This window comes from Rutidosis leptorrhynchoides, chromosome 6 (genome assembly GCF_046630445.1).
Source record: "Rutidosis leptorrhynchoides isolate AG116_Rl617_1_P2 chromosome 6, CSIRO_AGI_Rlap_v1, whole genome shotgun sequence".
In the NCBI taxonomy this organism is placed as follows: domain Eukaryota; kingdom Viridiplantae; phylum Streptophyta; class Magnoliopsida; order Asterales; family Asteraceae; genus Rutidosis; species Rutidosis leptorrhynchoides.
The window spans coordinates 128335175-128350570 of record NC_092338.1 but is presented as its reverse complement, the minus strand read 5'-3'; the positions used below and the strand labels follow the sequence as shown (position 1 = coordinate 128350570).

The window sequence follows — 15396 nt, the reverse complement described above, 5'->3', positions numbered from 1 at the left end:
TGATCTCGGATGGTTCTAGAATTGAGGTTTTGCCTATATATACTAACCCTAATTGTCATTCTGGACACATCACATTTACGTGGCTCACAATACGTAATCATTATCATTATTTATCGAAGGTTAACAGGTTAGTCACTCTCGAAGGTTTCCTACAGCCTCATTTGAGCCTTCGATCGATGACCGTCATCGAAGGTGGACTTAATCACCTAGCCACCCCGCCGACATCATCATGTCGGCCAGGGTTATTTACGGTAGCCGGACCAGAGAGCTAAGTTCTAAGATCCTTAAACCTCTTTTAAACATATTGAACGTGCATATTAATCTCTTGGAAAATATATACACGATCAACATTTAATAATACATTTTTTATATATTAGTCACGATTTAGTCATGAATTCAAGTTTTTAATCTTGAAGTTTAAATCGTAAGTAGACCTTTAAACATTAAACCATAGCTTCTAAATCTAGGGGGAAATTTTTTAATACAAATCTTTCAAATTGTATGGAAATTAGGATCATAGAGTAATTTTAACTAACGAATCGAAAAACATAAGAAAATTTTAAATATAGATGTTCATGTGCTTTCTTTATATGATGTAATGTATGTATTTTTTAAAATTTTTAATTATTAAAATTTATAAATTTACTAAAATTGAAAAGAAACCACATTTGTGGGTCGGGAGAGAGAAATTAACAAAGTTACATTATTGAATTGTTGGTTCTAGACTTTTATTAATTTACCATTTTTTTGCCCCTATAAACATATTTAAAAAAAATAGAAAGCTGTGAGGGTCGGGTCGGGTAATGAATGCGGTTTTAACAGTAAAAAAGTGACATGTGGACCAATGGTAGGTGTGCGACTTACGCCAATTGAAATATAGATAAATAGGCGCCATCAAGTGAAAGCTTATGCTTTGTTCTCGAGTTTTGTTTTGGGAGAGAAAGGAATAGAAGTGAAAGGAAGCTAAAAAGAATTTGTCTTCATAGTGAAAAAGAACGGAAGCAATGGATTATTATACTGAATTTTTCTTCCAATCTTTCCTTTAAAATTGAAAGAATCTCACTTCTTTTTCTTTCACCCCCTTCATTCCATTTCTTTAAACTCTAGAACGGAGCTTTAGTGAGTAATTTTTTTTTCTCAAATCGTGAAATGCATCACGTTTTCTCTTTCCTCCATGAAACTCCTTTTTAAGAGTGCGGTCAAACCCAAATGATTTTATATTTGATAACTTCTATTTAGTAACTAGTATATTTATATTTTTATGGTATATATGTGAGTATGTTTAGTAAATGGCATGGATGCTTTATTGAAAAGATAATGAAATGGGCTTGTGTTGATATGGTATTGATTAGGAAAAGAAAAGTGCACCGAAAAGAGTGAAAGATATGGATGGTTTAAGAGCAATAGGAGTGGTGACGGTCATTTTTGATGTTCATGCTCAAACTTCATGTGTAACTTTGAGTCTGAATCGTCTAAAGTCATCTCACTATCAAATTTTCACTTTTCTCTTCTTGACTATCCTCTTGCCAGCTTTGTTCAAGTGGTCTATTTAGATCGTCAAAATCTTTAATAATGATTCGAGTTTATTTTGATACACATGTGGAAAATAAGTAATTTAAAAAATATGTATTTATTAAAGTAACGGATGTAGTGACCCGGAAATTTTTCTACTAATTTTAAACCAAACTCTCGATACGATATTGTATTTCCAAAACGATAAGCAAAGTCTGTTAGGTTGAGTCTTAAAAATTTTGAACTGTTTTATATATGTTCAATTGACCTTCGACCATTCACGAGGATTCACGAACGTTTATTTGTGAATAGAAATGTATATATATATATATATATATATATATATATATATATATATATATATATATATATATATATATATATATATATATATATATATATATATATATGTATATGTATATAAATATATAATAATTTGGAGTAATGAAATGCAATTAAATGATTAGAAGTAAGAATGCAAAATAATATATAAGATAATAAAATGATTAATAAACTAAAGCTATATATAAATACATATAATTTCTCTAAATAATTATTGTGTATATAAGATCATATATAAAAGGTCTAAATATCATATGTTATTATTAGTAAAACTTATATATGATATATAAAATTATTATATTAAATGTAATTACAATTTACAATATAATTGTTATACTAATATTATTATTGTTACCATTATTAATATTAATATTGATACTAATACTAATACTAATATTAAAATCAGTATTAATTATAGTATTATTTTCAATATATAATATATAGATATGAAAGTCGATACGTTTAATTTGTTATGGTTATCATTATTAATTTCATTATTATTATAATTAATAATAAAAATTATGATAATAGATATCATTAAGATTATTATTATCATTATTTTAAAATTACACTTTTTAATTAATATTATAAATGTTAATATAAAAATACTACAATTGAACCTCATTATTATCATTGATAAATTTTTAACTATTATTAATTATTATTAGCTGCATTATTATGATTATTATTAGTTATATAATAATTATTATTATTTGTGTTATTAATAATAATTATTTGTTATTAATATTATTATTATTTATATATAAAAATAAAAATGAATATGAATATAATGACTTAAAATCTGTTACAGATCATTGCCAATCTGTTTTCCTTTTTGATTGGTGTCTCTAAATTTCGTACAAATCAGATTCAATCACTACAGTAAAATCCAAATTCTGTTATGAATCATTTTCCATTTTATTTTATTTGATCTATTTATTTATTTAATTTTTTTCTTTATCTAATTAAACTGGTCGACATATTATTCTGCTATAAATCAAACCTGTGTGTAATTCATATCCTCCATCATTTATTCGATCTTACTCTCTAAGTTTTTCACTGTAATTCCGAAAACAAAACATAAATTTTAAACCAAAACCCGTCGGTCCCCTGCACACACCACTTTTTGCCCATAATTCAAATGCTAATCAATTTTTAAAAAGTAACAATGAGATTCTGTTAGAAATCCTTCGTTCAAACTATCTATAAAAGTTTAAATCTCAATTTTATCTATCGAAGGAGAATTTTCGAGTCAAAGATTAATTTCAAAAAGTCAAAGAGATTGTTCATGGTAAAATTTAATTTGAATTCGATGTTTTAAGTTAAATTAATGATTCAAAAAGTTTGTACGAAGCATTTGCAACACAATTCGTGTTAAAACTTTTGTCTAAAACTTCCTGGATTTTGAATTCGATTATGTGTTCTTCGTGTTTATAAAAAAGCTGTTAACAGCTCTTTTTTTTATTTTCTTTCTGTTTCAATTAATTTAATCATCACAGGTTAAATCGTTTTGTATAAATGTTAAATTCTAAAAGTTAATAAGAAAACAAGATTTATTAGTTGTGGTGATTAGAAGGTATTCTGGGTCATCTGATTTTGAAGAAGAAGGAAGATATTAGGAAACAGAAAAGTATACAGTTTATAAATAATTGGGATCTGATATAATCAGATAAACAGACACAGCAGCATGGTAAAGGGTGTAGACGGGTATTCAAGGGGTTGAGGGTTCGATCCTCAGCTGGGTCATTTTTTTTTTTAGAAGCCTATTATGAGGTAGTTCCATGTTTTGTGATTATTATTATTATTATTATTATTATTATTATTATTATTATTATTATTATTATTATTATTATTATTATTATTATTATTATTATTATTATTATTATTATTATTATTATTATTATTATTATTATTATTATTTGTTATTATTGTTATTGTTAATACTAGTATTAGTAATTAAAATTGTTATCATGTAAATAAAGATTACTAATATAACTATTATTACTACTATTAATATTATCATTATTGTTATGATTATTATTATCATTAAGTATTAAAACTATTATTATTAATATTAACATTGTTATTATTATCATTATATTATTTAAGTAAAGTATCATTTTATTATTAGAACTATTATTATTGTTAACATAACCCTAATTACAATTATAATTATTATTATTATTGTTATTACTAATAATATTATTATCAATATAAGTATTAATATTAAATAATATGATTTTTAATATTATCTTTATTAATCTCAAAAACTATCACTTTTAAGCAAATAAATATTTTGTACATAAAATATATTTATTATATATACTACACTTATATTAAAACTTCACATAACTATATATATATATATATATATATATATATATATATATATATATATATATATATATATATATATATATATATATATATATATATATATATATATAACCTACTAAAATTATTTATATAAACACTTACAAACAACAAATTATCGATTTTTAAATATAATATCAAACAAGTACGTATATCAATATATTAATATAACTCTAAAAATATTAACCATTTGAATGAACATACAAATTAAAAATATATATTATTAATATAAAAATAATGTAATTAATAAATTTATATATATATATTCATTCGAATACGATTATATGTATTAATGAATATACAAATGATTTAGGTTCATGAATCCGAGGCCAACCCTACATTGTTCAGTTGTTCAATATCGTCATATGTATTTTTACTACAAAATACATTAAGTGAGTTTCATTTACTCCCTTTTTAAATGCTTTTGCAATATATATTTTTGGGACTGAGAATACATTCACTGTTTTATAAATGTTTGACGAAATAGACACAAGTACTTAAAACTACATTCTATGGCTGGATTATTAAACCGAATATGCCCCTTTTTAGTCTGGTAATCTAAGAATTAGGGAACAGACACCCTAATTGACGCGAATCCTAAAGATAGATCTATCGGGCCCAACATGCCCCATCCAAAGTACCGGATGCTTTAGTACTTCGAAATTTATATCATGTCCGAAGGAGGATCCCGGAATGATGGGGATATTCTTATATGCATCTTGTTAAGGTCGGTTACCAGGTGTTCAATCCATATGAATAATTTTTGTCTCTATGCATGGGACGTATAATTATGAGAAATGAAAATCTTGTGGTCTATTAAAATGATGGAAATGATTATTTATGTTAAACTAATAAACTCACCGACCTTTTGGTTGACACTTTAAAGAATGTTTATTCTCAGGTACGAAAGAAATCTTCCGCTGTGCATTTGCTCATTTTAAAGATATTACTTGGAGTCATTTATGACATATTTCAAAAGACGTTGCATTCGAGTCGTTGAGTTCATCAAGATTATTATTAAGTCAATTATAGTTGGATATATTATGAAATGGTATGCATGTCATCAACTTTCAATGTAAATGAAAGTTTGCCTTTTAAAAACGAATGCAATGTTTGTAAAATGTATCATATAGAGGTCATGAACCTCGCGATGTAATCAACTATTGTGAATCGTTTATAATCGATATGGACTTCGTCTAGATGGATTAGGTCGGGTAGCTTCAACGGACATATACCCATTGAGAATATTAAATGAAAAAAATAATTGAATTACTCAAATGCACGATTCTTTGATTACGGAAGGACGAAGGGTAACGTCGAGGAGGATTGGGTCGAGGATGATTGGTAGAAACATCAGTTCACACCGTTCTGGAAAGGAAACGGCGAAACCGAAGCCCCATTTGTAGTGTTATAAGTGAGTCGAGCTACTCGCAAATTACACGAGTTTGACTCACTAAAGACTTGATATGAGCTGAGCCGAAACAACCTTGAGACTGGACTCAAATTTCTTTTATCGAGCTCGTAGAAGCTCGCAAGCATAAACGAACTTTTCATTTACAAACATTTTTTGATGATAATTAACATTAACATTAGCATAATACTCCGTATATAATTAGAAATTAAATTATGTAATGATAATTAAACTATAACTATTATATATAATAGTTAAAATTAAAATATTAACAGTAAATCGTATTATATGTGGATAAAAATTACACATAAATGAATACGGAGTACGTATTATAATTAAATTAAAGAATGATAACAAATAATTATCACGTGAGCTCGAGCTGATCCCAAACTTATATAATATTAAACGTGGTGATCTCGAGCTTAAAAAAATTAGGCTCCAAAAAAAATAAAAAAATAAATTAGGCTCCAATCGATTTGAACTCGAGCTCTGTGATTTTAAAAGAGTCGAACTCGAGTCTAATTAAGTTCGTGTTTGGTTTGGCTTGTTTAGACCTCTAGTAGGCGGATTAATCATTGTCTAAGCCGACTAGCCTCTGTGGCCTGTATATAAAGTTCCGACTTGCTAATCTGTGTGACTAGCAACTTTTAAAATATAGAATTAAAACGCACTAAGTGGAGCATGTTCTTATGTCCTAAACGTTATCGACCAACAACACCAAAATGATTACATTTTCATAATATGTGACACAACCACATAATCCTCCTACACGTACACCATCACAACCACCCCACTACCATTTACCTTTACCTAAATTCTCTATTTAACTATGCACACCATCCTCTAAAATTTTCAACTCAAAATTCAAACAAAATTAACAAATGGCGCTAAGTAAGACATGTTGTTCTCTTCTTGGCCTGCTAATTGTGTACTTGTTGGCTATGGATGTAGTTAATGGTGCCGGCGAGTGTGGAAAAACACCGATTCGATCAGCTGCACTTAGCTTGAGTCCGTGTTTGGGTGCTGGGAGCAATGCACGAGCAAAGGTACCACCCATGTGCTGTACCAAAGTTAATGCATTAATCAAAACTGCACCCAAGTGTCTTTGTGCAGTTTTGCTATCGCCTTTGGCTAGCAAAGCTGGGATAAAACCTGCAATCGCAATAACCATTCCTAAGCGTTGTAACATCAAAAGGAGGCCAGTCGGAAAGAAGTGTGGGAGTAAGTCTTTTAAATATAAAATACGTGTAATGTAACGATTTATTTGTATTATAATTTAACATCTATATGTGTATATTCAATGCAGGGTATATCGTGCCATGAAGACCACATTATATATCATGGGAGATGAAATTAAAACTATGAAACTTGCAACGGAAGTCCATGCTGCGAATAAGTTATCAATTACTTGAGTGCTTTATATATATTGTAATATTGTATTTTAAAATAAAAAATTCCCGGTTTCTTGTTATCGGATTGATCACTTAACTTGTATTACTAGTAGTAATAGTGATAGTATTAGTATGTTTCCATAAAGATATTATGACTTTGACCGTGCGGGCCAGAAAATGATACCACAAATACATAATCCAAAGATAATATCGTAATGGATAGATAGTTATGACCATTCATTACTTTAACTGTTTTTTTTATTGCGCTAAAACTTAAGTAAACTTTATAACCATGGAGTTTCATCAATAGAAAGAAACCAATCAAACTAATACAAACAAAAGGTTGCGGCTCGCGTCGCCACTAGAAAGCGACTTAAACTAAACAACGAACACTATCTAATGGGGAGCCAACTCGACCCATACGAACAAAAATCGAAACAACAACCAACCAACCAAACAAACCGCAAAAAAACAAAACAGCAGTGAAACCTAAAACAACACCAAGCTAAGGCCTAAAAACGCAACCAAACAAACAAGTACATAGTCATTCACCATTCACCATTCAACTCGCGGAGTTAGGTTGCACCGCCATCACCATTTAAGTCGAAATAATTTTACGAACTAAATGCAATAAATTGTATTTGACACGAAGCTTCGATGCACACAACCAACGAAGTATTTCTTTATAACAATAAATATGCAAGTAATATGAATTTACAGTTTAAGTCCTTAAAATATTTATGAACACACAAATATAACTATTATAATATTAATTACATATGACGACTCTCTATCATTATTTTGCTGAAATATCTAACAACTAGTCTAAAATTAAACTAGCAGTTTACACTTTTATTCAAACAATAATTATATATAATAATTCTAATATTATATAATTTAGACTTTACTAACTTTACGTTTCATGACAAATTTTCAATGTACTCATATTTTCTCTAAATATTACGTAGTATATAGTTTATATATAATTAAAAAGATATTAATGGTGAGAAAAAAATTGTAGACGTTAAGTTACTAACAACACCCAAAATTACTTTTAAAATTTGTCAACACCACGAGCACTTAAACTTGAAAGAACTTTTAAATTTGTCAACTCCACGGACTGTTAAACTCAAAAGAACTTTTAAAATTTGTCAACACCACGAGCTCCTAAACTGAAAAGAGTTTCTAAAATTTGTCAACACCACATGCTCTTAAATAATTCTTATACTTTTCCTTTGGTATCGCTATTTAAATATTAATATAAACTGCAAATTACACTTTTTTGCACGGTTTTTTACGCGGACTCAAAAATCTAATATTTTATATACATATTTCTAGTTAAATACATATGCATAACATGCGATATAACAAGGAGTATATTCTTCATGAATACTTTTAATTCGAAATGATTAAAGGAATAATCAATCCTAAAACAGCGTTACAATTATCTTTATCAAAATTTAATTATTCATCCATCATTTGTTTTGATATATCGCAATATTGCCATTAATATATGTTCATAGCCTTACGGCGTATATTCATATTTTTCATTTATGCCCGACTGTATATGAGTGATGTCATTGATTGTGGTAATCGTGATTTCTCTCCGAGTGAGCAGGATACATCGAATGTAAGAAAATGTAACTAAATTCTGATACATAATGAAAAAAACATTGTCTCAATATTTGCTTTTCAATATGTTTTTCAATACGCCTTTGAGTTGTGGAGGGTATGAATTAGGTTTAACCCGGACACTTGGTTAGTCAAATTCATCAAGATTTACGGAACAGGGTAAAAATTAATAAACGCATAACTACATAGAGTTATGCCAGCAGGGTCAAAGAGCAATGTAAAAAACACCATTTGTTTACAAAAACATAATAATATACGGAGTACCAAACAAGCCGAATTAATTCAAATATAATCATAAAATTTAATTAAAATGATAATCCAACACAAGAATTAAATCCTACTGACTTTCATTGAAAAAAAAACACTACACCAAACATACAGAATTAATTCAAGTTAACAATTGGAACCAAGAGAAGCTCAAACACTTCAAACCCAACTTTCGAAAACCCGTCGATCCCCCATCGTTTCCCGTGAGCGCCTTTCACTTCACAATAATGCTTTTCGGGATCTGCAGAAGTGGTATCAACACCAACAATCAACACACTATGTTGACATCTCGATCTTAAATCAACTTGAGCGTTTACAGGAAATCGATAAGGCATCGCCCCCATGGCGGCCTCAGCAGCAACTTGACGATCCGCAAAATCGTCCCTAGGTAAGATCCCCAAAAGCGGATACTTACGTCCACCCTCACTAAAATTTGCTAGTATAGCCGATTTGATTCCAGTTGGACCAAAAAAACATTCCACGTCATCAATAGTGTAACGTGGTTCTCTGCTCATCTTATAATCATTCAAGCTCCAGTTAGAACTGCGCATCCCAATAAAAGGGCGACTACTGATGCTCACAAATCCTAGCTCTTTATTTGTTGCAAAATTAACGGCTCTAGAAGGATCTAGACAGTTGGCATCAATCAAAACCTGAGGAGATAAGAATAGATCCTCCTTCCCGTTCATTCGAAGAACGGTTGACACCATGTCTGTTAAGGCAATGGCAAAAGTTTGCCCATGACCTTTTTCATTCGTCACATCATTAGTTAATTCGCGGATCGAGTATTTAATTCCTTCCATTTTCGCCTTAGTTATCAACCTGTCAAAAAACATAAACGTGAGTATATAGTAAAACCTGTAATACCTAAATACATAACATTATGGTTAGATTAAATTCTACAAAAGGGTCACACCTTAGATAAAGTTAAATGATTTACTGAAGAAAGAGCTTGAGACCAATCTACGTGGGAGTGTTTTGTAGGATGGAACAGAAAGTTGGGAGCAAAAAATACAATATATTTATAAAGAGTGTGTTTTGAGTTTTGACTACACAGACGTACTTTTTCTTACGTAGTAAATTGATGTCATGGCATGCCACAAAAAAACAAAAAATGGTACATCAAATAAATTTAATGTGGAGTAATGACTGTACACAAGATGGGAAAAAAATCAGGTCTTGAAACTTTGCAACAGATGTCCACTTTTGTGATAGAAATAAATAAATGGTATTCTGCATATATGATAACATCATGAGTTGCAGGTTTTGCTAAGACCATCGCAAACACGATGATTACCACAATGCCATCACAGATTCGGATGTAACTAAAACCTTTTCGTTTTTCATTTTCTTTCGCAAATTTAATCAAATACAAAATAAAAAAGAGACTTAAATTTTTTTAGAAAAAAATGTGAAATCCGTAACTCAAACGATATGACATACATAAATTTTATGTTATTAAAAAAAAAAAAAAACTGTTCGAGCTCGTCGTCTTGATTTGCAAGCCGAATACACATCAATATGAATTGCTTCAATCCCATTTACACGCTCAACAAATATTGGATTACAACAAACAACAATCTTTTAAATGAACGTAAACAGCTCTTTCAATAACATCAACCCAAAACTCGTTTAACAACATTAACTCTATCAACAACCAGTCTTTTAAAAAACAACGATCCTTTCGATGTTGGGTTTATAATTACATCTATAATGTAGAATGTGGTCACCAACTCACCACAATCGTATAGAAAAACTCTCGCCAACAACGGAGGGTGAGCGTAAACCACAACTCATTAACCTCTTCAGTTCCCGAGGTTTGTAAGTAACCCGGGTCATTTTCTAAACAATTTACATCCAACCAAGGTCGAAAACACGATTTTCTTCTTATCATTATCTTTCATCAACAAATTAATCTCCTTACAAATATTTAAGCAGGTTCCACATAGTCAAAGACGTGTCGAAAAATCTATGTAGTTTGACCAATAATTTAGTAGAAACTAAGGCAAATAAAGTAAAAAAACAAATCAAATATATCAAACACAAAGTCATAATGGTCAAAGCAGGTAAAACATAGTCAAATAAGGTCAACCTGCTCAAATTGAGTTAAACAATGTCAAAGATGGTCAAACCAGTCGGTCATCGGGTCGTGAGAGGGATTTCCTTGTCGCCATCTGGTCATAACCTAGGAATTATAGATTGCGATCAAGAAATCACAGTAACGTATAGATTGCGACCACGATATCTTGTTCAAGGATCGCATCGCAACGAACAGAACAAACATCAATAATGTTTTAGCAATTCCAAACAATAAACAACATAATCAATAATACAAAGACATCAAACAATAAAAACTAAACGTATGATAAAAACTTTTAGTCAAAACACCAAAAATCATACGCACCATATGATTGTGGTGACTCGCATTATGACTAGTTTTTTAGTGCTTGTTTTGATATGCCTTGGATCCCCTTGCCTAGAATTTTGACTTTGAGTTTTCAAAGTGAGAATTTGAGTTTTCACAGAGAACACATATGTTAGGTTTAAGTCAGAAACGTTGTTAGTCAAAATCATCAAGATTTACAATATGATTGTGGGACAATTATTTTCAAAACAATATTTATAATTCTGACATCAAAACATAAAACAGAACATATTTGAGCACTTCCAAATAAAACATAACATACTTGAGACTTTGATTGATAATAAAGATAGCAAGACATAACAAGTCACAACCTTAACTTCAAAAGAAGAACAATACAATTAACAGATCAAATTTATTTAGCTTAACCATAGTATGGAACCAACACAACATCAAACTCCCCAAACCCGACCTTCGAGAACCCGTCGACTCCCCATTTCTTCCCGTGGCTGCTTTTGACTTCGCAAAAATGCATCTCCGGATCTGCAAATGTGGTGTCAACACCAACAATCAACACAGCATGTCTATCGCTTGACCCTAACGCACCTTGAGCAGGAGGAGTGTTCACAGGAAACCGATATGGCATCGTCTCCATGGACGCAACAGCTGCAACCTGCCGATCAACAAAATCATTACAACGTAAGATTCCGACAAGAGGGTATTTGCGTCCTCCTTCAGCAAAGTTGGCAAGTATTGCCGACTTGATTTCATCGTGACCAAAAAAACATTTAACGTCATCGATTCTGTGACGTTCTCTTTTGCTCACGGTATAATTATCCTCACTCCACCTAGAAATCGATCTCGGAATCCCGAAAAAAGGATAAGCAAATTGGCTCTCAAACCCTAGCTCTTCGTTTGTTGCAAAATCAACGGCTGTAGAAAGATCTTCACAGTTGGCGTCAATCAAAATCTGAGGAGACAAGAATACATCCGTCTTCCCGTTCATTCGAAGAACGGTTGACACCATGTCTGCAAAGGCAATGGCAAAAGTTTTGCCCATAACCTTTTTCATTCATGACATCATCAGTTAATTCCCGGATCGAGTATTTAATTCCTTCCATTTTCGCCTTAGTTATCAACCTGTCAAAAAGCACAAACGTAAGTATAAAGTAAAACCTGTAATACCTAAATACATAACATTATGGTTAGATAGAATCTTACAAAAGGGTCACACCTTAGGAAAAAGTTATACAGTATGATTTACTCAACAAGGAGCTTGAGACCAATTTATGAGGGTATGTGTTTTGTAGGATGGAATAGAAAGATGGGAGCAATGAATACAATATATGCATAAGAGTGTGTTTTGACTACACAGACGTACTACTGCTACATTGTAAATTGATCTCATGCCATGCCACAAAAATACAAAAAATTGTACATCAAATAAATTTAATGTGGAGTAATGACTCTAAACAAGATGGGAAAAAAAATGATGTCCACTTTTGTGATAGAAATAAATGAAAGATTCTGCATATATGCTAACATCACGAACTGCAGGTTTTGCTAAGACCATCGCAAACATGACACATTGACATGTCATTTTTTACAAGTTTGTAATTTTTGGTAAGTCTATCATTTTACTTGGAAAAATGTTTTAAACCTATTAATATGCATAATACTTAATTAAGTATATACAATAAAATAAACCAACTACTATATCATTATTCATTATATACACAAATGCACAAAAAGAAAAAAGAAAAAAAAATATGCAATACGTTTATACAAGATATGTCAAACCCAAACTTAAAATAAAAGAAATCACCACCGTACTTCTAGCGGAGTGGTATCCCATTTCTTGTGTTTGGGACTAGGGTGAACTCATGAGTTCGAGCCTCGCTCAGCTCACCCTCTTAATTAATCTGCATGAAATATGGAACTCCAGATTGACCGCGAGGGGGGTTTTCTCCCGGATCCATTCAGTATTCAAACCCGGTCCGTCTGCCCCTCGGGATGGTTTAAGGATCCAAATACACATCAATATGAATCGTTTCAATCCTATTTCCACCCTCAACAAAAACTCGATTACAAACAACAATAATCCCTTTTTAACAAATGTCAACAGCTCTTTCAACAAATCAACCCCAAAACTCTTTCAACAACCACTCTTTTAACAAACAACATTCATTTTGATGTTGGGTTTATTATCATGCAAAATGAGGTACTACAAAAAGTCTATGCAAAAACTCTTGCCTACCAAAGCATATAGCATAGCGAGGGGTGAGCCTAAACCACAACTCATCCACCCTCTTCTCGAGGAATATATGTAACCCAGGTCATCATCTAAACAGTTTACATCCAACTAAGGCTGAAAACACACACATAGAATTTCTTTTTATTATCTTTCAACAACATATTAATCTCTATATCAAGCAGTTCTTCATGTTCAAATCGTCTCGAAAAATCTATGTAGTCTAATCAATCAATCAGCAGAAAGTAAAGCAAATGAAGTAAAAACAAGTCAAATATATCAAACACAAAGTCATCATGGTCAAAGCAGGTCAAGCCTAGTAAAATTACGTCAACCTGCTCAAAATGAGTTAAACAATGTCAAAGCAGGTCAGAGATGGTCAAATCAGGCTGTCATGCGGTTAAGACAGGGATTTCCTGGTCGCCATCCGGTCATCACCGAGGACTTCTGGATTGCGATCAAGACAGGATCGCGACCAGGAAATCTTAAATCTTGTTCGCGGACCGGATAGCAATCACGAAAACAGCAAATATCAATAATCCTGTCAGTGTTTTATCAATTCCAAATAATAAACAAACATAACCAATAATACATATGCATCAAACAATAAACATACTATACCATAGCAATTTTAAACCAAAAACACACACACACACACACACACACACAAAAATGCACGGCAAGTGTTTGGCAAAATGCATAAACAAAATTCCAGCTAAATGATCGGGACAAGCTTTTTTCACAATCTCTAGCAACAAACGAACATCACGGATATAAATACAAATACAAACAATAAAACATGACTTCCTAACCAACAAAATGCCAATAAAAAAAAAAAAAAAGCACACCAAGCTTTCAAAGAAACGTCTAACTAAAATTTAATAATATAGCAGCGAAATTGAACTATAAGTTTGTTTATACCATGTAAGTAGCCGTTGTTATCTTTCAAATTCGAGAAAACGTCACGGATTTTTCGTTTTTTGGCAATTTTCTAGTTTCGGTTTATGTTTTGCATTTTTCAGTCGTGTAGTGGTCGACGAAGTGTGTGGCCGAAAGTGGTTACAGATTGTGTGTTGGGGTTGTTGTTTATGGCTGTGGCGACTAGCGCAGATCAAAACAGCGAAAAGAGGTTGGGGAAAAGATAAAACTTAGAATTTTTGATTTAGTTTGCTCAAGTGACCGGATTTGGGCAAACCCGACCCGGATTTGCGGGTCGATGCAAAACAAAAACAAAAAAAATAATAATAAAATAAAATACTCCGTATAGTAGTGGTTTCATTTTGGAATGACCCAGACACCGCTCCGGGTTAGGACTTAGGAGTTGTGTAAATGGTGGATTTTATTCACAATCGGGCTTGACCAACTGACCAAGTTTTTTTGGGTTATTGCAAATACAAAAATATCAGTTGATCAGGCATATAATTGATCCAGTACATTTGGTTTACACTTGTTAACGAAATAAGGAAATTTAAGAGTCATTCGAGTTTAACATACTGATCCGGTGTATCGTGAATCAACTCAATGTGAGATGAAGATCTCAACAAGGGTGGTTAAACGTCGACTGACCATCATCGAGCTATCCGGTAATGATGGCTCAAAGAAGGGTGTTAGGGTTTATGTTCATAGAACGTTACCTGTAACCGTGAACGCAACTCTGATGCTGCTAAGATTCCGGTAGCGCGGGTTTAGACTCTTGATGAATATGATCTAGACGATATCCAATCAAAAGAAGAAAAAACAATATTATCTAAAATGTGACATTTCTTGAAAGAAGAATTGTTGAAAGTCAAGTTGTTTCTATACCGCCATAAGGTCCAAAATACCGCAAAGCATATAACATCCAAAACTTTTCTTT

General features: G+C 31.4%; 2 protein-coding genes across 2 annotated transcripts; one reads left to right on the top strand and one right to left on the bottom strand.

The window, feature by feature from the left end:
- Window positions 1-6430: 6430 nt before the first annotated feature.
- On the top strand, window positions 6431-7244 carry LOC139856061 (non-specific lipid transfer protein GPI-anchored 5). The gene is made up of 2 exons (XM_071845293.1): window positions 6431-6859; window positions 6945-7244. Exons 1-2 carry the CDS (start codon window positions 6520-6522, stop codon window positions 6959-6961), a joined length of 357 nt encoding a protein of 118 aa, XP_071701394.1. The 5' UTR covers window positions 6431-6519; the 3' UTR covers window positions 6962-7244.
- Window positions 7245-11600: 4356 nt separating this feature from the next.
- On the bottom strand, window positions 11601-14653 carry LOC139855829 (uncharacterized). The gene is made up of 2 exons (XM_071845072.1): window positions 14463-14653; window positions 11601-12430 (listed from the first exon to the last, which is right to left on the bottom strand). Exon 2 carries the CDS (start codon window positions 12360-12362, stop codon window positions 11715-11717), a length of 648 nt encoding a protein of 215 aa, XP_071701173.1. The 5' UTR covers window positions 12363-12430; window positions 14463-14653; the 3' UTR covers window positions 11601-11714.
- Between the last annotated feature and the right edge of the window lie 743 nt (window positions 14654-15396).

What these genes read in the sequence shown, in the direction of transcription:
- LOC139856061 (XM_071845293.1), top strand. Translation starts at nt 6,520, where the DNA reads ATGGCGCTAAGTAAGACATGTTGTTCTCTTCTTGGCCTGCTAATTGTG.
- LOC139855829 (XM_071845072.1), bottom strand. Translation starts at nt 12,362, where the DNA reads ATGAAAAAGGTTATGGGCAAAACTTTTGCCATTGCCTTTGCAGACATG.